The sequence below is a fragment of the Panthera leo genome, chromosome E3 (genome assembly GCF_018350215.1).
Source record: "Panthera leo isolate Ple1 chromosome E3, P.leo_Ple1_pat1.1, whole genome shotgun sequence".
Classification (NCBI taxonomy): Eukaryota; Metazoa; Chordata; class Mammalia; order Carnivora; family Felidae; genus Panthera; species Panthera leo.
In genome coordinates, this window is record NC_056694.1 from 7,702,881 (window position 1) to 7,726,760 (window position 23,880).

Sequence of the window (23,880 nt, forward strand, 5' to 3'; positions counted from 1 at the left end):
ATGGTTGCTCCACCCCGCTAAACGCCTGCATTCCCCAACTCCCTGCCCTGCGCCAGGAGGAGAAAACCGCCCCGATGAGGTCAGGAGGCGGCCAAGCAGGCTGGCTGGGGGGACAACTGGACACGAGCTGGTTCAGACCCCGGACACATCCGAGTGACAACGACCTTCGACCTCAACGGGAGGACGCGCTCCTTCACGCCCATAAGGCTCCACAACCCGGCCGAGGTTTCGCTTGGTCCACCTCGGCTCCCGTAATTTCTCTCGTCCGCGCGCAGTTCTCGTTCCAGAGAGCACGCGAGACTTCCGGTCCCCGCCCCTTCCCATCATCCCGCGGTGCTCCCAGCCTCTCGCTGTGTGCTTTAAGTTCCAGTTCAGGCCGCGGGGGACTACTTTGTGGTTGGGGCCCCGTCCCGTCGGTGACGCAGGCGCAGCGCGAGCGGCGCGCGCCGACCGCCCATCCCCGGCTGTCCCACTTTTCTTCTCGTCTCCTCGGCCTCCTCGCTGAGAGCCTCGCGTCGCCCTCTCACCGTCCGCGCCGCCCTCGTCGCGCGCCCGAGGCGAGAGGCGGGCCCAGGTCTCCCGGAAAACTAGCCCGCGGGAGCGCGAGACTAACGGCCGCGAAGCTCCCAGGTGGGGGAGGGGCGGGGCCTGGAGAGTCGGGGCTGCGGCGGACGGGAGGGAGGGGGTTCGGGCGGGCGTGGGCAGGGAGTCCCTGGGGGCGAGTGTCGGAGCCGTCCACCTGCGCGGGAAGAGGGCTTGGGATGGCGGGGACAGTGGGAGGCTGGCCTTTGCGGAGGGAGGCGGGCGTGCTGCCCCGGAGCAGCTCTGGATCCTTTCCTGCCCTGGTCATTGTTCCGCACCCTGACCACCCCTGTCCGGGCCCCAGGCCCCCTCACACCGCACCATGGGGGACAGTGACGACGAGTACGACCGAAGGCGCAGGGACAAGTTTAGAAGAGAGCGCAGCGACTATGACCGTTCTCGCGAAAGAGATGAAAGACGTCGAGGAGACGATTGGAATGACCGGTAAGACTTCCTTTTCTTAGTTTTCTTTCCCTATCTCATTCTTTTGCACTCCTCCCTCGTTGCATTGCCTTTATTCGTTATATAGGGCGAACCACATGAAGTCGCTTATGCTTGACCGTTTCCGGTCGGTCAACCTATTCGCTGTTTGCCAAAGAGCTAGCTAGCTATGGCTTGATTTTGAAACGTATATGAGGTCAAAGCAGTAGACCTAAGAGTTGGGGTATGAAGAAGTAATGTTTTTAAAATGCATGCATTTTCTTGTTTGTAAATTACTCCTCAAAGGTGTGGATTCATAGGAAGTAACGCTTTCGAATTGACTTAACTTGGAGAGGTTGTCAGATCAGACCGGTTCCCTGGCAAAATATGGTTAAATATCTTGTAGTTGTCTTCCCTAAAATCGGAAAGAGTTTTTTGGACAGTGATGGTTAGGTCAGTTGGTTAGGTTTGACTTAGCTAGTCATTAGTTTTCTGGGATGTTCTGGAGTTAATTATCATTAAGGTGTTTCCACAGAGAGAGGTGATTTCAAACAAACTGATGAAGTTAAGGGCAACCGCGCAAAATTTTGTAAATATAAAGGACACCACGAATCTAATCAGCAATATCAGTGCTGATGACGCTTGATTTGGAAACATTACCAGGAAAAAAAAAAAAAAAAAGCTTGAGGTGACTTAGTGTAATAGTATTTAGTCATTCAGTGTCATTTTGAAAAAACAGTTCGGGAAATCATTCAATTTGTATCTCTTCGCTGGGGGGACTGTGGCTCTTTGTTTTCCCTGGTTTCTCTAAGAAAGAAGAAAATTAAAATTGTTCTGAATTCTGAAGATAGGTAGGGAGTGTTTGTTGTAATTAAAGAGTTTATCTCTGGAGCTTGGAGTGGGGGGCAAAATGGCCTTGGGTGTGCCCTGCAGAGTGTATGTAAGAGATCATCCTGAAGATGGTTAAGTGTTGAAGGAACAGATCTTAGAACGGAGGGGAGAGTAGAGGTGGAGGTTATATGTCAGAGAGAGCTGCAGGAAAGTGGCCCTTAGCAAGACTTGGAAAGATGATTGAGAATTCCCCAGACACAGACTGAGTGAATAGTCTGGAGTTGGGGACATGACATTGTGTGCAGAAAAGAACCCATAGTCTAGGTTTTTTAGGGTAGTACTTCTCAAAATGTGGTCCACAGACCCTCGGGATCTGTGGTGTTATAACTATATTTTTCATAGTAACTTGAAGGAGGATGGTCATTTTCTCTGTTGGTTCATGGTATTGGGGGGAAAACCATTTGGTGTCTTAGTGCAAATAAAGGCAGTGGCACCAAACAGTTAAAAAAAAAAAAACAGACAAAACGGGTTCACTTAACGTCCTTGATGAAGCAGTAAAAATTTTAAATTCTGTTAAGTTGAATTCTTGTCTATGTGTCTCCGTAACACACGCGATGAATGAGAAATCTGCATGAAGCATTTATGCAGCGTATAGGAGTACAGTGGTTACCTCAAAGAAGAGCTGAGTTTGGAGTTGAACTAACAGGTGTGTGGTTGTTTTGGTGAGATGTCATTTTTACCTGAACGAAAGATTATTGGACAGTGGTTATTCCTGTTTGGGTATTTGAGAGACATTGTTTTGAAAAAAGACTAAGGATCTATGTTATCTCAAGGAAAATTGTTAGCTTTGTTGCCAGTGAGGAAGTGGAACTTGGCAGTGAAAATTGAAATTTTAGAAAACTTTTATCTACCAGTGTGAGTTTGACAGCCTCCCATTACTTTAAGACTTTTCTGATGAGCTAGGTAGTAATACTAATAAATATAATGTTTTGATATTGTATAATGAAATGTGCCAAGATCCATTCACAGAGCAAGATAGAACAATGGATTTAAATGTAGCAGAGTAGAAAATGTTCCTTGTGGGACACCTGGGTGGCTCAGTAGTTAAATGTCCAAGTCTTTTTTTTTTTTTTTTATTTTAACGTTTGTTTTTGAGAGGGGGCGGGGGTAGAGAGTGTGTGAGTGGGAGAGGGGCAGAGAGGGGGACAGAAGATCCAAAGTGGGCTCTGTGCCGACAGCAGAGAGCCTGATGTGGGGCTCGAGCTCACAAACCACTCAAGAGAGATCATGACCTTGAGCCTAAGTGGGCTGCTTAACCGACTGGCTGTCCAGGTGCCTTAAACGTCCAACTCTTGTTTTCGGCTCAGGTCATGATCTCACAGTTTGTGATATTGAGCCCCTCCTCTGCCTCTGTGCTGACAGCATGGAGCCTGCTTGGGATTCTCTTTCTCCCTTTCTCCCCCTCCCTTGCTCTTGCATGCACCTGCTCTCTTTCTCTCTCAAAATAAGTAAATATTTAAAAAAAAAGGTGAGGGGGGGGCTGCCTAGGTGGCTCATTCAGTTGAGCGTCCAACTTTGGCTCAGGTCATGATCTCATGGTTTGTGAGTTTGAGTCCTGCGTCGGGCTCTGTGGTGACAGCTCAGAGCCTGGAGCCTGCTTTGGATTCTGTGCCTCCCTCTTTCTCTGCCTCTCCCCTGTTCATGCTCTGTCTCTCTTTGTGTCAAAAATAAATATAACCATTAAAAATAATAATAAATAAATAAAAGAAACTATCTCTTGTCAAGTTTTGGGTAGTATCAAAGAATATCCCTAGTTTCTTGAGAAGACTATTAAAAGGATTCCCTTTTCCATCTGCCTATCTGTGAGGCTAGATTTTCTTCATATTTTCAACCAAACAATGCATTACAGTAGATTGAATGTAGAAGCAAATGTGAGAATCCAGCTGTCTGTATTAAGCCAGGCCTTGAAAAGATTTGTTAAATGTAAAAACAATGTCACGTTTCTCATTAAATGTTGTTTTGGAAAATAGCTGTATTTTCATAAAAGGATGTAATTTATGTTGATATGTAACTTCACAATTAATAGGTGTTAATTTTTTGTTTTAGTTTCTTTATTAATGTTTTTGGTTTTTTTGAGAGAGAGCGAGTGCGAGCGAGCAGAGGAGGGGCAGAGGGAGAGGGAGGCACAGAACCCGAAGCAGGCTCCAGGCTCTGAGCTGTCAGCATAGAGCCCGAAGTGGGGCTCAAACCCACGAACCGTGAGATCGTGACCTGAGCCAAAGTCGGATGCTCAACTGACTGAGCCACCCAGGTGTCCCTTTGTTTTAATTTTGAGTATAGTATTGATGCCATCCACATAAGCAGAAACTCTTCGATGTGCGCAGTAACGTTATTTATTTTTTAAATGTTTGTTTACTTTTGAGGGAGAGAGTGTGTGAGCGGGGAAGGGGCAAAGAGCGGGGAAGGGGCAAAGAGAGGGAGATAGAGAATTCCAGTGAGGCTGTGCTGTCAGCGCAGAGCCTGATGCAGGGCTCAGACTCAGGAACCGTGAGATCATGACCTGAGCTGAAACCAAGAGTTGGATGCTTAACTGACTGAGCCACCCAGGTGCCCCTGCACAGTAATTTTAAAGAGTGTAAGGTGGGGATGGGGGACCCAAGACCAAAAGTTGGAAAACTGCTGGGTTAGAACAAAGGATTTTCTTTTTAAGGTTGGGATGGAGGTGGTGGGTGACTAGTGGAGAGGCTGGAATGACAGACACCAGGAGCCGAGGTTATGAAGAGTGTTGTACACTGGCATTTAGCAAGGAAGGGCATGGCTTGATCACCTCTGCGTTTGAGACAGATCGCTTTGACAGTAGAGGAGTGGGAGGGACCAGAGGTGGATACACTGATGTTGTGGTTACAGGAGAGAGGACCAGGGTCAGGGCACAGGGACTAGGGAAGTTGGCGGGCAGGGCAAGGAAGAGGAAAGCCTTGATAGGCACTGAGGCAGAGGATTAAGAAACCAGTAACAAACGAGGGGTGAGGGTGACACTTGAGAAGTCGGATACCTGGCGATGTGCTGATACACCCGAGAGTGGGAAACGGGACGAGGAAGGCAAGCTTGGGCTCGAAGTGGTAGAAATGACAGGCTCAGTTCTGACCTGAATTTGAGGTGGCAGTGGCCATCCTAGTGGTGGGTGTTTGGTGCTGGTCTGGAGGAACAGTTGGACAGCCATCAGTGTGCGGGTGACGGCTGAAGCGATGGCGGTAGGCAAGTTTTTTTCTGTTTAGAGAATGGTTTTGTAATCGTAGGCTTTTAGTCTGGTGTCTCAGGATAGGAAGGGCACGTCTAGGAGTGTAAGCCGGCTGTGTCCTCTGACCGTTACTTGTTCTTAATCGCCAGAGAGTGGGACCGTGGCCGGGAGCGCCGCAGTCGGGGTGAATATCGGGACTATGACCGGAATCGGCGAGAGCGCTTCTCTCCTCCCCGCCATGAACTCAGCCCCCCACAAAAGCGCATGAGGCGAGACTGGTGAGGTGGCAACGGTTTCTCTGCCTTCTCTCCTTAGCCTCAGTTCCACCGGGCCTTGGCTGTCTGTTGGCACTTTGGCTGAGGACTGTGTCATTTCCTTTCCTATAGGAAGTTGGAGGACTTCCTATAAACCCCCCTTTTTTTGTCCCTTTAAACCCTTGGGTGAGAGCCCACATTCCGTATGCCCCTTCCTCTGTCCCGTCTTCCTTCGTGCTCTGGAGACATGATGCCCTTCTCTGTCTGACTTTTGTGTCCCCTACCCTCAGGGATGAGCACAGTTCTGACCCATACCACAGTGGCTATGAGATGCCCTATGCTGGGGGGGGTGGGGGCCCAACTTATGGCCCCCCTCAGCCCTGGGGCCACCCAGACGTCCACATCATGCAGCACCATGTTCTGCCTATCCAGGCCAGGTAAAGACCTGGGGTTCTGGGGTTCCTGGGAAAAGGGAGCTGTTAGGTTCGGGGGGTGGATTGGGGTTGCCAGAGACCGCAGCCAGAGCCAGGAAGTGGGTTAGGTACAGAGGGGTGCCTGTGGGGGCGGGAAGCAGTTGGTGCCTATGGTGTGTGTCCGTCGTGGGCAAAGGAAGGGGGCAGCTGGCTACCTCGGCCCCCCCATCCCCCCCACCCTCTTCCCCCACAACCAAGACTTCCTGACCGGGCCCCCCCCAGGCTGGGCAGCATCGCAGAGATTGACTTGGGTGTGCCACCACCGGTGATGAAGACTTTCAAGGAGTTTCTCCTGTCGTTGGATGACTCTGTGGACGAGACCGAGGCCGTAAAGCGTTACAATGACTATAAGCTGGATTTTCGAAGGCAGCAGATGCAAGATTTCTTTTTGGCTCATAAAGATGAGGAGTGGTGAGTGCCCCCGTTTTCCTCCTGTCTGTTCCCTAGCATGTGTCCCCTGGCCCCGCCAGTGGAGCCTGCAGCCCTGTCCTCTCCCATTTTCCCCGATCCAGAACTTCCTGGGGGCGGGGGATGGGAAGGACAACAGCATTGGCTGATGGGTTCTCCTCCTCACTTCACCGTCTGCCACGGCCTCCCGCCCCACCTCGCTTCCCCTCTGTCCTCAGTGAGTGGGACACCTCCAGGCAGCTGGCCAGAGCCACCTGTTCCCTTGGGGCAGCAGACAGACTGCTTCCCACTTGCTGGTATTGGGTCATTGTCATCCCTGATCGCCGGGACCCTGTGTGGCTGTGGTGTTCTCCCAAAAGCAACGAGTGAATCCAGACAAGAAAAAGCAAAGATCTCAGGGTCGTTTGACAGAAAAGAATTTTGAATTTTTTTTCCTTTTGTGGATGTTTTGATTTTAATCAACCATCTTTTCCCCCCTTCCTGCTCCTCCTCCTCCTCATCCTCTTTCTGCTCCTCCTCCTTGAAAAGAGCCAGAACTGGGAACTACACCCGCTCATCGACGGAGCTCGGAGCAAACCCACCTCCACCCCCACCATACCCAGCCCATACATGAGCCCCCTGGGCTGAGCCGCGCTGCCCCGGCCAGGCAGACAGGCAGGGCACCGCTGTGCACAATGCAGCGGTTTAGCTGAATGTGATTGCTCAGGCAGCTAGTCAGTCAGGGCCCCCACCGCGGAGCCCCGCGGGGGTGGGGCATCTGGGCCGGGACGCCCCAGCCAGGAGCCAGCCGGTGGCCCACCTGCCAGCATGGGCCCTGGGCGCGGCTAGTTAAATCTTGAGCTCTGTTTGACCAAGCGGCCAAGGTAAAGATCCTGGAGGTGACGCCTGCGGCTTTCCTTTCCTCTCACGCTCAACTTGTGGTTCTGTTTTGTCTGTCACTGTTCCCTCTTTCTTCTTTCTCTGTGTCCTGGTCTCATTCTCTCATGTACCTTTTGTTCTTTCTTTGTCCCTGTCCTTGCACCTCACTTAACATTTCTTTCCTCTGGTTTTTTCAGTTTCTCTGACCTTTAGTTGTTTTTCCCTTTGTTTTCGATTTCTGGGACTTTCTCACACTTTCCTTTTCTGTTTTTTCTCATACTCCTTTCTTCTGCGCCCCCCCCCCACCCCCTCCTATTATAAATGTTTCCTTTTCATGCTCCACCCTGATCCTCCTCCCGCCTCTCTCTCCCCCTGTGGGCAGTACCTGAGGTTACAAGGGCACTTCAGTTTCTCCCTTTGGTCTTTTCCTGTCCCTCCACCATCTCCTTTTCTTCCCGAGGGGGGAGAAAGCTTTTCTGCCTTTTTTGGCTTTTCCTGTCTGGTGCATTTCAGGTTTCCCTCTGTCTTCCACCTAGGGATGGAGGGAGTTGGTGGGAGCAGTCCTTTTAATTACTCTAGTTTGGGTTTTACAAGGAGAGGGAGGTTCTTTGGGGCCTACTATTTCCTTAGCCTTCCTCTTGGAAGCTTTGGGAAACTACACTTTTTCAAGTTAGTGTTTCCCAGAGACTCAGGGCGATCATTCTGCCTCTCTAACCCTGGCCTCTCCCTGTAGTCGTTGCTCTTCCCAAATCCAGAGCTCTTAGTTCCTGGCTCTCCCCCAAATCTTCTCCGAGCAGAACTTCTGGTTCCTTTTGGGGGTATTGGGTGGTTCTAGTGCACCCCTCTCCCCAGTCTTTCTGCTTTCATGGTTTTATGTGGGTGTGAGAGGATGGGGGCTAAGCCCTGACTTTCCTGGGCCCCTCCCCATGTCCTGGCCCTGGCATCCAGTGACTATTTTGTCTCTTCCCCTCCCCACTTCCTTTCCCAGGTTTCGGTCTAAGTACCACCCAGATGAGGTGGGGAAGCGTCGGCAGGAGGCCCGGGGGGCCCTGCAAAACAGACTGAGGGTATTCCTGTCCCTCATGGAGAGTGGCTGGTTTGATAATCTTCTCCTGGACATAGACAAAGCTGATGCCATTGTCAAGATGCTGGATGCAGGTGTGTAGATTGGGAGGGGAAGAGGATGTCTGGTAACCAAGATCTTGGTTGGGAAATAGAAGTCCATTGACAAACCAGAGGCAGAAGGTCACAGCCCTGGGATTGTGACCTCTGCTCCCTTTGTTGGCAGCTGTGATTAAGATGGAAGGAGGGACGGAGAACGATCTGCGCATCCTGGAGCAGGAGGAGGAGGAGGAGCAGGCGGGAAAGCCTGGGGAGCCCAGCAAGAAAGAGGAAGGCCGGGCTGGACCAGGCCTGGGGGACGGAGAGCGCAAGGCCAATGATAAGGACGACAAGAAAGAAGACGGCAAACAGGTCTGCGGGCTGGGCTTGCTGGGTGCTGCCTGTGAGCACCTGGGGAGGAGAATAGAGCAGCTTCCGTGGTGGAGGTGGGGGGACCGGAAGGTTGTATCCTGGGTCCAGGGAGAGGTGGAGGCAGACTTCTGGGCTCAGCTGTAGGGGAGGGGCGGGGCTCTGATACAGATTGAAGGGAAGATTGACATGCCTGTGATTGTCTTTACCTGCAGGCTGAAAATGACATTTCTAATGATGACAAAACTAAGAAATCTGAGGGTGATGGGGACAAGGAAGAGAAGAAAGACGACTCTGAGAAAGATGCCAAAAAGGTAGGGTAGGGGCACCTGGTGACTCAGTCTGTTGAATGTCCAGTTTTGGCTCAGGCCATGATCCTGTGGTTTGTGGGTTCAAGTTCGCATCAGGCTCGCTGGTGTCAGCACAGCCTGCTTTGGATCCTCTGTACCCCTCTCTCTGCCCCTCCCCGCTTGCACTTTCTCTCTCTCTCAAAAATAAATCTTAAGGGCGCCTTGGTGACTCAGTCAGTTAAGCGTCCAACTTCGGTTCAGGTCATGATCTCACAGTTCACGAGTTCAAGCTCCACGTTGGGCTGTGTGCTGACAGCTGAGTCTGGAACCTGCTTCAGATCCTGTGTCTGTCTCTCGCTGCCCCTCCCCTGCTCGTGCTCCGTTTATAAAAAAATAAAACATTGAAAAAAATAAATTTAAAAAAGTCTTAAAAACAAAAGTAGGGTGTTTCTTGCTCGGGGGTCAGTGTCAGGACTGGGGTCCTGGCTATCTGACTCCCCTTGTCTTGCTGTGCCTCTCACAGAGTAGCAAGAAGCGGAATAGGAAGCACAGCGGTGACGACAGCTTTGATGAAGGCAGTGTGTCCGAGTCGGAGTCCGAGTCCGAGAGTGGCCAAGCTGAGGAAGAGAAGGAAGAGGCTGGTAGGTTTTATTTTCTGTTTCTGTTCCATTCTCTTCCTACTGAATAGGGGTAGGGGAGGTGACGGTGGGTGAAATTGATAAAGGAGGGGGGGCCTTTGGGGAGATGACGTAGCAGGAGTTTGACAGCTTCTCTATCTTCCCTTTCAACATTGACAATAAAAATTCACCAACTCCCACCGCTTCCTGCATAGAAGAAGCACTCAAGGAAAAGGAGAAGCCCAAAGAAGAAGAAAGGGAGAAGCCTAAGGACACTCCGGGGCTGGAATGTAAACCCCGTCCCCTCCATAAGACTTGCTCCCTGTTCATGCGCAACATCGCACCCAACATCTCGAGGGCAGAGATCATTTCTGTGAGTGGGGAGAGCGCTACTGGGGGCAGGAATGGCATCCGGGCTCCATCTTTGGTGGTGGGAAGAAGGTAATCTGGCTCTGCTTCTAACACATCCCTATTTCTCTAATAGGGAAGCCCCCTTCTCGCGGGCCTGTGTCTTTTGTGGGCAGGCCCTGGTTGCATCATTGCTCTTAACGTCCTTTGTTGGTTTTTCCTTGCTTGAGTAAAGATTCAAAGACAATTTTAGGGTTCTGAGGACATGGGGACTAGAGGAAGAAGTGTAACGTTGACTCGCTCAGTGGGGTTTCTGTTCCTCTGCTTTTCCAGCTTTGTAAAAGATACCCCGGCTTCATGCGTGTGGCACTGTCAGAACCCCAGCCTGAGAGGAGGTGAGGAATGGAGAGAAGAGTGACCCTGGATACCCTGGAGATAAGGTGCAGGGGAGCGCTAATGGCCAGCATCTCCTCCACCAGCCAGGATTATGCTGACCCTTTCTTTTGTAGGTTTTTCCGCCGCGGCTGGGTGACGTTTGACCGCAGTGTTAACATCAAAGAGATCTGTTGGAACCTGCAGAATATCCGAGTAAGTGCGGAATGGGCTCTCAGTTGCACACAACCTCGGATTCCTTTGTTCCTTGATTCACCCGTCGAGCCCCCTATTTCATCCACTCAGTCTGCTCACATTAAGAATATGCTGTTGTCTCTGGGCTGGGCTCTGGGGCTGTTACTGCGAGTAAGACCTCTCTGGTCCCTTTTCTCCGTGAGCTCAGTCTAATCACTGATCTAATTAGTAGGCCAGTCTTTGAGTTGCTGCTTTTTGGGGCAAGTGTGTTGGTAAGCTTTTTGTTCCCTCCAGCTCCGAGAGTGTGAGCTGAGCCCTGGTGTGAACAGAGACCTGACCCGTCGAGTCCGCAACATCAATGGCATTACCCAGCACAAGCAGATCGTGCGCAACGACATCAAGTTGGCAGCCAAACTGATCCATACGCTGGATGACAGGACCCAGCTCTGGGCCTCTGAGCCTGGGACACCTCCTCTGCCAACAGTCAGTGACTCCCCGTGGAACTCTTTCAAAAGCAGTCATGTCGTCTGCTTGGGCACCTCTGGTCTTGTCTCACTTGATCTGTAGTGTTGACCCCTTGTACTTGGGCTATCTGGGCAGCACCTCCAGCTTCCAGCAGGACAGGTTGGCATTAGTGATGATTTGCTAGGGATAGAATGAATAAAAAAAGACAAACAATGAAACAGTGGTAATAGGCCCAGCGAACCCTGGATTCCTTTCTGCTTCACGTGAAGAGGTTCCTGGGCTTCTCTGCCTCACCTGTTCTTTTTCCTCCCCACCAGAGTCTGCCCTCCCAGAACCCAATCTTGAAGAATATCACGGACTATCTGATTGAGGAAGTGAGCGCGGAGGAGGAGGAGCTGCTCGGGAGCAGTGGGGGGGCCCCCCCTGAGGAGCCCCCTAAGGAGGGGAACCCGGCAGAGATCAACGTGGAGCGGGATGAGAAACTGATCAAGGTGCCCGCAAGAGCAGAGTGTGGCAAGAGCAGGCGGGCAGGATCCTCCTGGTTTAGAGCATCGGAGGGGCAAGAGTGTGGTGAACTCACAGCTCCTCATTTCTCTTAGGTTTTGGACAAACTCCTCCTCTATTTGCGCATCGTGCATTCCCTGGATTATTATAACACGTGCGAGTACCCCAATGAGGATGAAATGCCCAACCGCTGTGGCATCATCCACGTTCGTGGGCCCATGCCACCCAACCGCATTAGTCATGGAGAAGGTGGGCTCCCAGCTTCCCCAGTCCTGATTCCCCTTTGGTTTCCTTTTCTCTTCAGCTGCCTCTGGCCTTAGATGTGTTTGGATAGCAGTGCCCTACCACCCTCTCCTTTTATCCCCTCCTTTTTGATTGTTGATGCCCAGCGTGGGGCTTAAACTCACAACCCTGAGATCAGCAGTCACGTGCTGTAGTGACTGAGCCAGCCAGGTGCCCCTTATCTCTCATTCCTTGCTTCTGGCTCCCCTTTCCAACCTGTCGTCTGTTCTAAACCGCAGTGCTAGAGTGGCAGAAGACATTCGAGGAGAAGCTGGCTCCACTGCTGAGTGTACGGGAATCTCTTTCAGAGGAAGAGGCTCAGAAGATGGGTCGCAAAGACCCTGAGCAGGAAGTGGAAAAGTTTGTCACCTCTAACACTCAGGAACTGGGCAAGGATAAGTGGCTATGCCCTCTCAGTGGCAAGAAATTCAAGGTCTGGGATGTTAGGGAGTTGTGCGCTAGACCTGTGGGAGGAGGGGGTGGAGCCAGAAGCCTCCTCAGGCCTGGGGAGGAATGGGCTCTGTGGAATAGGTGGGGGTGGGGGGGGGTGGGGGGGGGGTGTGTGTGATCATCCTTCCACGTTGCTTGCCATGTTCTGACTGACCCTTTTCCTCTTTACTCAGGGCCCTGAGTTTGTACGCAAACATATCTTCAACAAGCATGCAGAGAAAATTGAGGAAGTGAAGAAGGAGGTGGCGTTTTTTAACAACTTTCTCACTGATGCCAAGCGCCCAGCTCTGCCCGAGATCAAGCCAGCCCAGCCACCTGGCCCTGCCCAGAGTAAGATACGATCCATGAGGGTCTGCCACATTCCCTCTACCTTGACTACTCAAGGACTCTGGTTCTCATACCTTGTGGTTCTCTGAAAACTTGTATCCCACTCTCAGGCCATATTCCTAAAAGCCAGTTGTCATTCCCCATTGCCTCCCCTCCCCCCCCCCCCCCCCCCCGCAGTAATTCATGTTCCTGTCCATGTTGTACTCCCCCCAGGCCTGACCCCGGGACTCCCCTACCCACACCAGACTCCACAGGGCCTGATGCCCTATGGTCAGCCCCGGCCCCCCATCTTGGGCTATGGAGGTAAGTATAGGAGGGACATGAAAAGGCTTGGTGGATTATGAGGGGCTGGGAGGAAGGGAACTTAACCAAGGTGTAGTTGAGGTCACAGGTTTTTGACTCAACACTGATCTTGCTCATAGCTGGTGCCGTCCGCCCTGCAGTCCCCACGGGAGGGCCTCCATACCCTCATGCCCCCTATGGTGCTGGTCGAGGGAACTATGATGCCTTTCGAGGCCAAGGAGGTTATCCTGGGAAGCCTCGAAACAGGTGAGAATGAGCTAAGATGTGATGTGCAAGCTTTCTTGCCCTCTTTAAGCTCTTAGGGACCTTCAACTCTCCTTCCATCTTACCTCTTTTTTTATTTCCCAGGATGGTCCGAGGAGACCCACGGGCTATTGTGGAGTACCGTGACCTGGATGCTCCAGATGATGTGGATTTCTTTTGAGCTTTTCCTCATTCCTCGTATCGTCTATACTTGTGACTGCCTCCTCCCATCCAGTTGAGAATTTTTTGTACGTTCAACCCTACTGCCAATAAAAGCACTTCCATAGTGGCTGACTGTTTATTACATACCACCCCAAATTCTACCCCCCCCCAACAAGATGGGCTCGGGCCATCCATTTTATGGACTTCAAAGGCCCAGAGTAGCTTTTACGTTTCACAAAGGGGGTAGGTGACTGTGTTTGGGGCCAGAGACCTCTCAGTTCTGGGACCTTAGCCTCAGTCCAGTGCGTGCTGCTGCTTTTGGGAGTTGCGGCTGGTCAAACACAGGTTGTAGAAGGAGTTGTGGTCAAAGGCTGTGCCCACCTCTCTCCATCCCACCCACCCAGCAGCCTGTAGTTCACTAGGGTTTTTCGCGGCACCCCAGAAGTGAGGGTCCAATATCAGAACATAGGCTTCCGTGCCTGATCCCAGGCAAACGCCCAGCAAGGCCTTGGACTGGGCGTCCGCATCCCCCCCAACCATTACAGGCCCCCCGCCCCCTGCGAAGTGGGAGTAAAGCCTCTCCAGTTCCCCCTGAAGCCCTGCTCCACGGGGTATGTGACATAGGCGCCCCTGGGGCCCTCCGAAGTGGTCGAGACAGAGACTGGCTTCTACACAACCGATCCAGCTCTGGGAGCCCCGGAACCCGGGGGCTTGTCGCCCATGTCCTCCAGGGCCGCCTGCACTTCGGCCAGCCCGGGCACGCCCGCGGGCCGACCCTCTGGCCATGAGCACAGCGTCTGCAGGGTGCGGTAGCCGCAGCCCCAGCCCCGGTCGTCCAAGCCGTCGCAGCCGTAGTGATAGTAAAGGTAGTGGCCCGAGAGGAGGGCCAGGCGAGCGGGACCGCGGGCGGGCGGGGCCAGGCCCAGGTGGACGTCCTTCAGCGGCTCCAGGGCGGTCGGCGGGCGCGGCGGTGGCCGAGACCAGGCTGATGTGTCCTGGCGGCGCGGAGGGAACTCCGGCTCCAACTCTCCCTCTCCACCCTGGGTGTTGGGCTAGTCGCAGGCAGGACCGGCGCGCGGGCTCTGCGGACGCTCTCGCCCGGTCTCCGGTGGCGGCAGCAGAGGCGCGGCCCGCGTGGGCTGAGAAGACAGCGATCCCCGAGGCTCCCACAATGCACCGCCGCACGGCCGTCGTGGTCACTGCGCGGGCGCGAGCCCCGCCTCCTGGGGCGGGGCGGGGCGGGGCGGTGGGAGCGGGCGCGCTCCGCCCCACTACAGAGATCCGCAAGTTCACCTGGGTCTGCACCCGCCCCTCCGTCTACTCAGTCCTGGTGTTTGAGGCCCTCTCCCCGCTCCCTAGTCGTGCACACTCCTGTGGCTGTAACAGTTTATTGGCAGCCCAGAGGGGCCAAGGCACCGCGGGGGGTTGGGGGGGTGGGTGGAGGGGGGCTCGGACCGAAACATGCAGAGGACGGGGAGCCTCCGGGGAAAGTCGGGGAGGAGGGCTTCTCTGTGTTATATCCCAGCCCTTAAATAAATAGTATATACAGCTAGGGGGCCGGGCGGGGCGGGCAGGGCGGGGAGACGTGGGGGTCCAGTCTGGGTCACAGGTCTGAGCAGCGATCCTGCTTGCTGTAATGGTCAAACTGGTTCTTCCAGTGCACCATGTAGGAGCTCCAGCGGTGGAACTCTGCCTTCCACTGGCGCTCCGCCTCGTCCAGCGTGTCTGCGGCCAGGGCGCCCGGCAAATGGGTTGGAGGAGGACAAGGGGAAGGTCGGGGAACGTACAAGGTGGGGGGCGTGAGTTCAGGAGGATACAAGGAGAACGCAGGATGGCACGTAGGACGGTGGAAAGAGGACCAGAAGAATACGCGAAAGACGAAGACCAGAGGAAGGATGAGGGTGGAGGCGGAGCCAGAGAAGGATGGCGGGAAGGAAGGCGGAGGGAGGAGAAAATGACCGGAAGATAGGGGGGCAGCAAGGATCAGAAGAGGGAGGATCCGTGGGTTGGTGGGGAAAAGAGAAGAGACAGAAATGGTTGACGGTTATAGCCCCTCAAGGGGGTGCTATCTAGCTCCTGGCTCTCCCTCTCCGCCCCCCCCCCCCCCCCCCCCCCCCCCCCCCCCCGGCTCAGGCTCCAAATAATTCCATTTAAACAACAGAGTCGTGTGGGTCCCTGAGACGGGTCGTAAGTCACCACCCCCTCGCAGCACTGGCCAGTTTGAGTCTCTCTGTTTGAGGAAGGAGGGTGCGCTGGGTCGGAGATCCCTGAGTGGGGCCCTTCCCCACTGTCCGACCACTCATTAGAGGAGGGGCCCCCTGAGGCCGGAGGGGTAAGCGGCCTCGGTCACAGCCGCAGGAGTCGGGAGAGGAGGAGGAAGAGGAGGAGAAGGAGGGGCAGGGAAAGGCCGGGCCTGGGCCTCGGGGCAGCCTCCCCGTGGGCGGGGCCTGAGCAGGTGCTGGGAGCCTTCGAGGCTGGGGGGGGAGAAGAGAGGGGTTACACCCGGCCCGCTCCCACTCCCCTCTCTCTCTTCACTCCCCCCTTCTGCCCTCTCCCGCCAGCCCCTGCCCGCTGGCTCCTGCCTACCGGTTGCGCTGAGCAATTTGGGTAGGAAGCGGTTCCAGAAAGCGCAGGCCTGGGCGCGCAGCCCTCGCCGAACCTCCAGCGGCCGCAGGTCCAGGCTCACATACTGCTGCGCGCCCGCCGTGTATGGTGGCCACTGCGGGACTTTGGGGTCTCGGGGGTCATTGGGGTCCCTTCGGAAGGAAAGGGCAGGCTCAGCCTGGGGCAAGCCTGCCTCCCCCTCCCCTGCCCTTGGGGCTGTGGCCTGGAGACCCAGAGCAGGAGGAGGCGGGCTGCTTCCTGACCTCCCCCCACCCCCCGCCGTGCCCTTTTTTGCTCCGTGGAGAGCCCATCCCCTCCTTCCCACCACCGCCTTAGGCCCTCCTTCTGGTCTCCCGAATCCCCCATCATCTGGAGCCATCCCTTTCCTCTGCCCTCCCTCTTTCTGCCTTTCCTTGTTTTACCCCCCCATCTTTGTCTTTGTTTCTCCGCTTAAAAAACTGAGCCCTTACTATGTAACCAGGCCCAGTCCTCTTTCTTACAAACATCTTGTTTGCTTTTGCCAACACCCTTGTGCTGTCCGATTTCCGGTCCCCTTTTTGGGACAGGTAAACTGGCGTGTGAGTATCCATGCATATGTGCATGCCACACAACTGCCACAGTCACCACTGGGCCGATTGAATCCAGTTCTGTACAGCTCAAGCTCCTCAGTACTATGGTAACTCCTTTGTCTCCTTGTCTCTCTTTTCTTTGCTTCCCTCCCCCTCTGTCCTGGTCTCTTCAGGAGCTGCCTCCCTGCTGTCCTCTCCAGTCTCCTCTCTTTTGTGAACTTTCCCCCCCTCTCTGGCCCTGTCTCTGCTTGTCTGCCTCTCCCTGTGTCCCCTGCTCTTGCTTCCCTGGCTCCCGGAGGCCCTCCTCCCCTCAGTACTACTGACCCTGTGCGGGCGAAGTTGGCCCAGTATCTCATCAGTCGCTGAGCAAAGGTTCTCTCCTCGGCGGTATAGTTTAGCGAGGGTTCCAGGGGGAGCCCAAAGATGAACTCGATCTCGTAGCCATGGGGCACCCCCATCCAGAGGGGCCAGGAGAGTGTAGACGCACGGTGTTCAAAGATGTAGGCATAGACCCGAGCACCTTGGGCAGCCAGTCGCCCAGCCAGCTGGGCCACGGGGCACACGACATTGTGATCGCCCACCACATCACTCATGGCCTCTCTCAGGCGTGCGGGGTCCTCAGGGTTCAGCCAGTCTGTGTAATGCAGGACCACAGCCTCGGCAGCTAGGTCACTCGCCTGGGGGACCCCGACCCTCACCCCGGCCAGGAACTGGGCCCGGCTGATGAGAGATTCGTTGTCTTTGCTGAAGCCTGGGGCCCCGTAAACCAGAAAATAGGAGCCCTCATCCTTCACCACACCCACCAGCACCTGGGGGGACAGGATGGAGGAAGGGGGCGGGGTGGGGGGGGCACAGACAGACAGGCAGACAGAAACAGATGGACAAAGAGCCAAAGAGAGCAATAGTTATAGACCCAGAACCACGGAGGAAGAGACTATAAGGTTGGGGAAGGGACAGAGAGAAAGAGAAAATGTACCCACGTTTCCTTTTCTCTCCGTCCCACTGACCACCCTGGGATCTGAGGTCTCAGGGAGGAGGGTTTGGCCAGGGGCCAGAAGCCCAGGCCTTTGGGAGTTGGGTCTTGAGGTGCCTTCATGCCTGGGTCCCTGGGGGTGTGGGGTATGGGAGAACAGGCCTAGAGGAGTCAGCTCCACCCCGTCCAGCCACTAGTCACCTGCAGGCCGTGGAAGTCTCCAGCATTGATGAGGGCCTCGGGTGTGTCACTGAGGAAGTCTCCATCCACCACGGGCACGAAGGAGAAGCGGAAGACACTTTCCTGAGGCAGCACGTGCCACTCGTGGTCCACCAGATCCTGAGCTGGCCGTGTCCTCAAGCAGGCGACCAGCTCTGTGTCATTGCCACCGGCACCGCCGGGGGGACAGCCTACGAGGCGTGCCAGCAGTGTGGCCCTGCGGCGGGCCTCTCCCACACCCACTGTGGCCCAGGGGCCATTGGGTGCACCACTCTGCAGCACAGCCCTGTGGAACAGGCCCCGGCTGGGAGGCGACAGCAGGTGCATGCCCACTGAGGCGGCACCGGCGCTTTCCCCAAACAGAGTCACTGACATTGGGTCTCCTCCGAAGGTTGCCACGTTGTCCTGTACCCACTGCAGTGCCAGCCTCTGGTCCAGTAGACCCACGTTGCCTGGGGCCTCCCGGCTCCCTGGTAGGGCCAAGAAGCCAAAGGCTCCTACCCGGTAGTTCATGGACACCAGCACGGTCCCCTCAGCCTGGGCCAGGAAGCGGCCATCATACACGTCCAGGGAGGAGGCCCCACTGTAGAAGCCACCCCCGTAGATCCAGACGAGGACAGGGGTGGGGGACGCAGGCCGGGGGTATGGTGTCCATACGTTGAGGTAGAGACAGTCCTCACTCAGCTCGCGGTTGGGGTTCCACATCTCGGTGCCCTCGAAGCCAGGGTACAAGGTGTCCACATATTGGTAGCAGACACTTTGGAAGGCTGTGGCGTCCAGCACCCCTGGCCAGGGCCGCTTGGGCTCCGGTGGCAGAAAGCGACGGGGGCCCACAGGTGGCTCTGCGAAGGGGATGCCCAGAAAAGCAGAGACAGGGCCTCCAGGGGCCATTAGGCGGACACCCCGCAGCTGGCCCCCACGGACCGTCACCAGCAGCTCTGGGTCCTCAGCCTCTGCCCCTCCTCCCAGGAGGAAGAGGAGGAGGAGAAGGATTGGGGCAGCCAGGGAGGGCATGTACAGGGGACACCAGGGGGGCCTCATGGCTGCCAGGGCAGGCAGGCTCTGCTGGGAGAAAGAAAGGCAGAGGGTGAAGGCCGGAGGCTGCCAGGAGCAAGGAGATTGATTAGGTAACACTCTTACCCAGGGGTTATCACTGAGCTGCAGAGGAGGTGGGGCAGGTTGGGAGAGAAATGGAGAGAGACAGGCAGAGACAAGGACACAGGCAGACAGGGAGAAGCAAGAGGGGACAGAGACAGGCACACAGACACAACACCCAGACAGATGAACGCAGGGAACCCAGATGAGGCCAGAGATGGGGGCAATACCTTCCCGAAGCTGCCCCACAGAGGGCCCACCACCCTCACCTCCTTCCCCCAACGGGGTGGACTGCGTTGGGCCCCGCGTGAGCAGTGTGGGCACCCACACCAGAGACCGCAGTCCACACACAGGCCACCCGACAGGGGCGGGGCCCTCACTGACGGGAGGCGCTGATGGGGAAGCTTGCGGTGGCGTGAAGGCGCAGGCTCTCTGGCGTTGGCCAGGGTCGGGGACCCTGGGGGGTGGGTTGGGCATTCAAGGGTGTGGGAGCTGCAGGTCCCGGGGCACCCCAGATCCCGCTTACTCCACACCCTGCCCCACCCTGCCCTTCCTCATCCGCTGTCCGGCACGGGGTACCCGTGGGTGCCGGTCAGCTGCGCACTCGCCTCGCCCAGCATCAGGGAACAGGCTCGTCAGCCCCGTCCCCCCCAGGACTCGAGTCCCCCATCCATCCGATGCTGAGGGGCACGCTGCCGCCAGTGGGGGGCAGTAGAGACCGAGAAAAGGACGGCGCTCCCCGCCCCGAGTCCGGGAGCCGGGAACTTGGGGCGGGGGTCTGGAGGCTCGCGGGCCTTGCGGAGGGGTCTGAAGGGCGAACCCGGACGCCTGTCTTCTCGGAGCTCCGGAGATCCCCGGCTGCAGGGGCGAGGGGGCTATTTTGGGGCAGCAGCTGCTGCGGTTCCGGCATCTCCAGCCAAGGGATCAAAATTCCCCGGGTCGGAACTCCCCCCCTCTCCCGGCGGTCACCTCTCACCCAGCCAACACCCGCCGCCCTGCGGTTGGGGGGTGGTGGTGGTGGTGCTGGAGATTAACTAGGAAACCCGAGTGAGGCTAATTATAACTCGGGGCTTCCGCTGAGCCTCCCCTTTCCCCAAAATAGAGACGGAGTCCCCGTGGGAGGGGGACGCCTGGGCCTGGAAGGGGGCTTCGGCTGGGCGCTGCGCAGGGGCGCTGCGGTTGCGGGATCTGGAGGGGGGGGCAGCCAGCCCGGCGCCAGGAACCTGCGCAGCTCGGGTTCCGCCCCAAGCAGGGGGCGTCGGCCAGTGGTCTCAGACTTGGGCGGGCGGGGGAAGGGACGCTCGGGGGTCCCCACAGGAATTCCAGAGCAGAGGCGGCGGCCGGCCCCGCGGGGTGCAGGCTCCCGCGCGGGCGACCGTAAGTATTCGGCGGAGAGGCAAGAGTTAAGGATGAGTGTGGGGCGGCGGGGGGCGTCGCTGGGCAGGCCCGGGGGCGCGGGGGGCGTCCCGTTTGGGGGCCTGGATCCCTCCGAGAGCGCACATTTTCCCCGGACGCGGAATGGGCCGCGGGCCGGGGGAGGGTCCCGGCCGAGGCGGGAGACTCACCTGAGGCGGCCGAGCCGGGCCGGGCCGGGCCGCGCCGGGAGCTGGAGGCGGCCGATGTTCCCCGGCGCAGGCTGAGCCGACTCTGACAGCCGCCGCCTCCGGCCCCCCGCACACACCCCCTCCGGGCCGCACGGCGCCCCCGCCCGCCCCCGCCCCCGCCCACTGTCTCCGCCCCCGCCCCTCCCCGCCTCCGCGGGCTGCCACCTGCCCTCCCTCTCCCTCCCTCGGAGCCGAGACCCGGAGACCCCGGGGCCCAGACGGTTCCAGTGACAGACGCCGACAGACGGACAGACACACGGTGACACGGCCGAAAGACCCGCCGCGGCGGAGCAGACACGCACAGTGTCAGACGGACAGAAGCTGCGGAGACACACGCAGACGGACACTCGCATGCAGTGACAGCTCCAGACAGTGACCGACATTCACAGACGGACGGACACACACTCGGACACACTGACAACCTCAGTCAGGGCTGGGGCTGAATAAGTGAACATCCTTGGCCACGACACGGGAGGTGGGGGTGGCATGGGAGGACTGGCACGTTGCAAGTGTGGCTGAGGACCCCCTTAGGGGAGAAGAGGTGACGTGCAACACTCCTGGGGGATGAGGGCACACCTGTGGGAATGAAGATGAGACCATGAGATCACGAGTGGAAATGAAGGGGGGGCCCACGGAAGAAGACCCTCGGGGGGGGGGGGAGGGAGGGGTGACTCGGGGACACCCCAGAAGGCCAAACGTGGTGGCACGCGCAAGGCTGCGGGGCGAGGCCGCACTCCGCTGCCGCAGTGGAAACTTCCGGAACCCCCGCGGGTGGGTTTGCACTGGTTCCCTGACGGGTGACCTGGGACTTTCGTCACCAGGGTCCGGTCGGGGCATGACATCACCAGACCAGGCTCTCATTGGCCGCCGCGGCCAGCAGGTGGGAGCGGCCTGGACCCGGAGCCCCCAGCCTGATCGGTAGGGCCTGAGCCGCCAGGACCCCCACGACCCACCCTCCAGAGGGTCACCCATGGGAACAGTGCGGCCGCGGCGGCGTCCCCACGCCCGAGGTGAGGGTGGCAAAGGCGCGCCGCGGTGTGCCCGCAGGAGAGCGCCGCGCGGAGAGGCCTTCCACTCCCCGAGCGTTGGGCTCAGACGCCCACGGCCCACTGCGTGGGAGACCGGCCGGCGCGGGCGAGCGTCGGGGCGTGCGTGCGCGCGGCGGTGCGGGGTGCTGCGCGGGGCGTGCGGGCGCGCGCACGTTGACTCGGGCGCCCAGCGCCCCGCAGCGTCCCGGCCCGCGGCCGCCGGTCCGCTGCAGCTAGGGGTCCGCGTCCCCGGGTCTCCGGGGTGGGTGGGGGGGTCCCCCGAATCCAGAGACGTTCCCTGCCCCGGGCCGCGCAGTCCTGGCTCTCCAAGCTGGATGCCCCCTCCTGCCTCCCTCCCCCGGCGCCTGCCAGTCCCGCGGGAAGCGACCGCCCCAGACCCGGCGACCCGCGCTGGGTCCCCTCTCCGCTCTCGCACGACGGCCGCCAGGTGGCGCCAAAAGGAGCCTCTTCGGGCCTCGGAGACCGGGATGCGGCGCGGGGTGCGGCGATTAACCTCACCACGGTCTGTTCCCACCGTTTTCACTTTCCGCCCTTCGCTCTTTACGCACCCCGAATACCCCGCGTGGACACCGAGGTTCCCTACATCCGGCTTTCAACGTCCTGACGGCCCCACTGGTGGAGAGCTCCCCATGGTTCCAAACCACGTCCCCAGTTCCACTGCCTAAAGAGCAGGCATAGGGCTGCGGGTTTGGGTAAGGGGCAGAAAAATGGACAGTCGGTGTTGCTGAGGGAGAAAAGACTCCGAGGCAGGTTTCTGAGCGTAGGCGTCTCACCTGACTTTTCAAATCATGAGGCCCTAAGGAGGTCAGGGACCACGTTAGTTACGAGCTAGTGATACCTTACGTGACTCGGAAGGTGAAAGGACAAGGCACGGTTCGTGGGGTCGAGCCTCGCGATGGGCTCTGAGCTGACAGCGTGGAGCCTGCTTGGGAGTCTCTCTCCCCCTCTCTCCCTGCTCCTCCCCTGCTCGTGCTCGCTCGCTCTCTCCCTCTCTGTCTCTCAAAATAAATAACAAATAAACATTAAAGAAGGAGAGAATGTCTAATCAGAGGCATCTGCAAGTCTGCATGGAGTCCTAGGGCATGCAGTTCCTGGGCCTGCGTAGTCCGTGCGGCTAGGGTTCTATCGCTGCAAGAGGATCTGAGAGACGTTCTGAGGGGCCACAGGTGTGTCCTCAGCCTGAGGTTTGTCCCAGGATTGTGAGGATGGAGGAGGCCATGCAGATTGTGTCCCATCTCAGACAGTCTTTAAATTAGCAAGGAGCCGCCTGAGAGAGCCAGGATAGAGGATCCACACGGCAGTGGAGTCAACCTTGGCCTGCAGGTCTTGATTACTGGGTTCTCGCCCAGTGCTCTGCTGTCAGGGAGACTTCTGGGATGTCCCACTCCTCGTCGGGCCTCAGTCTCCCCATGTGTAAAATGGTGGATTGGACTTGAGTGTACATCGGAATCACGAGGACCACCGGCGGGACTGATCCATCTGGGGTTGGGCGGCGTCCTTAACGTGTGCGGTTTTAGTAAGTCGTTAGGACAGTCCCGTGAGGGTGGTCTGAGGCTCACATGAGGAGCATTCTGGACCAGGTGTCCCCACACTCAGTCCAAACTGACCTTTTGAGGACCAACAGCCTGTGTGGGTCAGAAGAAGGTGCTGCTGGACAGTCAACAGGTACATGGGCTAACAGGGACGCCCTTGGCCACAAAGGGAGATGGTCACAGATTTGAGCCTGTTCTTAAAAATGGATAGAAATTTCAGGAACATTCCTCTTTTACCTTGAGCTTCTCCCTAACCTTTAACACAGGGACCTCACCTATCTAGCCATGACACCTTTTCCTATATGGTTCGACATAGTAACCTCCCCAGCGTCCTCTCTGACCCCACCCTCCACAGCTGTCACCACAGGGGTGTCCTTGATTCTCCCACGGAAGAATCTGTTTATCCAGGAATCAGCCTTGCGTCTACCACCGGTCACACACACTGCACTTTGGTTTATAGTGCATTGGCCAGAACTTAATCCTAAGGTCATAACTGGCTACGCCAGATGGTCAGAGATGTAGTTTTTGTTCTACGTATTCACCTAAAACTTGTCGGTTCTAATACTAAGGGAGGAGAGGGAGCGGACACTGGGGGATAGCCATCCTCTGCCAAACCCCACGATGCCTGCCTTTGCCTCCTTTAGTGTAGGACTGAAACACACTTCTACTTTTTAAAAAATGTTTATTTATTTGTGAGAGGGGGAGGGGCAGAGAGGGAGGCGGACAGAGGATTGGAAGCAGACTCTGTGCTGACAGCCAAGAGCCCGACTCGGGGCTCGAACCCACAAACCACGAGATAATGACCTGAGCCGAAGTCGACGCTTAACCGACAGCCACCCAGGCACCCCTGAAACACACTTCTAAAATGCAATTTGCAACAACGTGGATGGAACTAGAATGTATTATGCTAAGCGAAATAAGTCAGAGAAAGACAGCATATGATTTCACTCATGTGGAATTTAAGAAACACAACAGATGAACATAGGGGTAGGGAAGGAAAAATAAGGTAAAACAGAGAGGGAGGCAAACCGTAAGAGACTCTTAAATACAGAGAAGGAACTGAGGGTTGCTGGAGGGGAGGTTGGGGGGGGGCATGGGCTAAATGGGTGATGGGTATTAAGGAGGGCACTTGTCGGGATGAAC

General features: G+C 56.8%; 3 protein-coding genes across 16 annotated transcripts; 1 reads left to right on the plus strand and 2 right to left on the minus strand.

The window, feature by feature from the left end:
• Positions 1-326: 326 nt before the first annotated feature.
• On the plus strand, positions 327-13,216 carry SRRT (serrate, RNA effector molecule). 7 transcript variants are annotated; one of them, XM_042921569.1, is made up of 20 exons: positions 327-630; positions 887-1,026; positions 5,221-5,349; positions 5,616-5,762; positions 5,997-6,209; positions 8,053-8,222; positions 8,353-8,537; positions 8,750-8,848; positions 9,348-9,465; positions 9,657-9,814; positions 10,123-10,184; positions 10,299-10,377; positions 10,651-10,839; positions 11,139-11,312; positions 11,421-11,574; positions 11,847-12,040; positions 12,231-12,387; positions 12,598-12,687; positions 12,807-12,933; positions 13,036-13,216. In XM_042921569.1, exons 2-20 carry the CDS (start codon positions 905-907, stop codon positions 13,109-13,111), a joined length of 2,643 nt encoding a protein of 880 aa, XP_042777503.1. In that variant the 5' UTR covers positions 327-630; positions 887-904; the 3' UTR covers positions 13,112-13,216. The 7 variants fall into 7 exon arrangements, with proteins under 7 accessions (XP_042777503.1, XP_042777507.1, XP_042777502.1 ...); XM_042921573.1 differs by having other exon boundaries at positions 6,021-6,209; positions 9,660-9,814; XM_042921568.1 differs by having other exon boundaries at positions 328-630; positions 9,660-9,814; positions 12,586-12,687.
• Positions 13,217-13,270: 54 nt separating this feature from the next.
• UFSP1 (UFM1 specific peptidase 1 (inactive)) lies at positions 13,271-14,239 on the minus strand. Its single transcript, XM_042921576.1, has one exon. It carries the CDS (start codon positions 13,876-13,878, stop codon positions 13,387-13,389), a length of 492 nt encoding a protein of 163 aa, XP_042777510.1. The 5' UTR covers positions 13,879-14,239; the 3' UTR covers positions 13,271-13,386.
• A 274-nt stretch (positions 14,240-14,513) lies between these two features.
• Positions 14,514-20,183, minus strand: ACHE (acetylcholinesterase (Cartwright blood group)). Of its 8 annotated transcripts, none has more exons than XM_042922727.1 (5): positions 20,118-20,183; positions 17,440-18,519; positions 16,590-17,074; positions 15,679-15,848; positions 15,264-15,566 (listed from the first exon to the last, which is right to left on the minus strand). In XM_042922727.1, the coding sequence occupies exons 2-5, from the start codon at positions 18,496-18,498 to the stop codon at positions 15,439-15,441; spliced, it is 1,842 nt and encodes a 613-aa protein (XP_042778661.1). In that variant the 5' UTR covers positions 18,499-18,519; positions 20,118-20,183; the 3' UTR covers positions 15,264-15,438. The 8 variants fall into 8 exon arrangements, with proteins under 8 accessions (XP_042778658.1, XP_042778656.1, XP_042778661.1 ...); XM_042922725.1 differs by lacking the exon at positions 20,118-20,183 and adding an exon at positions 18,822-19,920; XM_042922726.1 differs by lacking the exon at positions 20,118-20,183 and adding an exon at positions 18,822-19,920 and having other exon boundaries at positions 17,440-18,522.
• Between the last annotated feature and the right edge of the window lie 3,697 nt (positions 20,184-23,880).

What these genes read in the sequence shown, in the direction of transcription:
- SRRT (XM_042921567.1), top strand. Translation starts at nt 905, where the DNA reads ATGGGGGACAGTGACGACGAGTACGACCGAAGGCGCAGGGACAAGTTT. An exon ending in AGAAAGAAGACGGCAAACAG is followed by an intron (nt 8,538 to 8,749) that starts GTCTGCGGGCTG and finishes CTTTACCTGCAG; the next exon opens with GCTGAAAATGACATTTCTAA. An exon ending in CCTGGGAAGCCTCGAAACAG is followed by an intron (nt 12,934 to 13,035) that starts GTGAGAATGAGC and finishes TTTATTTCCCAG; the next exon opens with GATGGTCCGAGGAGACCCAC.
- UFSP1 (XM_042921576.1), bottom strand. Translation starts at nt 13,878, where the DNA reads ATGGCCAGAGGGTCGGCCCGCGGGCGTGCCCGGGCTGGCCGAAGTGCA.
- ACHE (XM_042922721.1), bottom strand. Translation starts at nt 19,029, where the DNA reads ATGCCCAACCCACCCCCCAGGGTCCCCGACCCTGGCCAACGCCAGAGA. An exon ending in GCCAACTTCGCCCGCACAGG is followed by an intron (nt 15,849 to 16,589) that starts GTCAGTAGTACT and finishes TTCCTTCCGAAG; the next exon opens with GGACCCCAATGACCCCCGAG. An exon ending in CAAATTGCTCAGCGCAACCG is followed by an intron (nt 15,567 to 15,678) that starts GTAGGCAGGAGC and finishes CTCCCCCCCCAG; the next exon opens with CCTCGAAGGCTCCCAGCACC.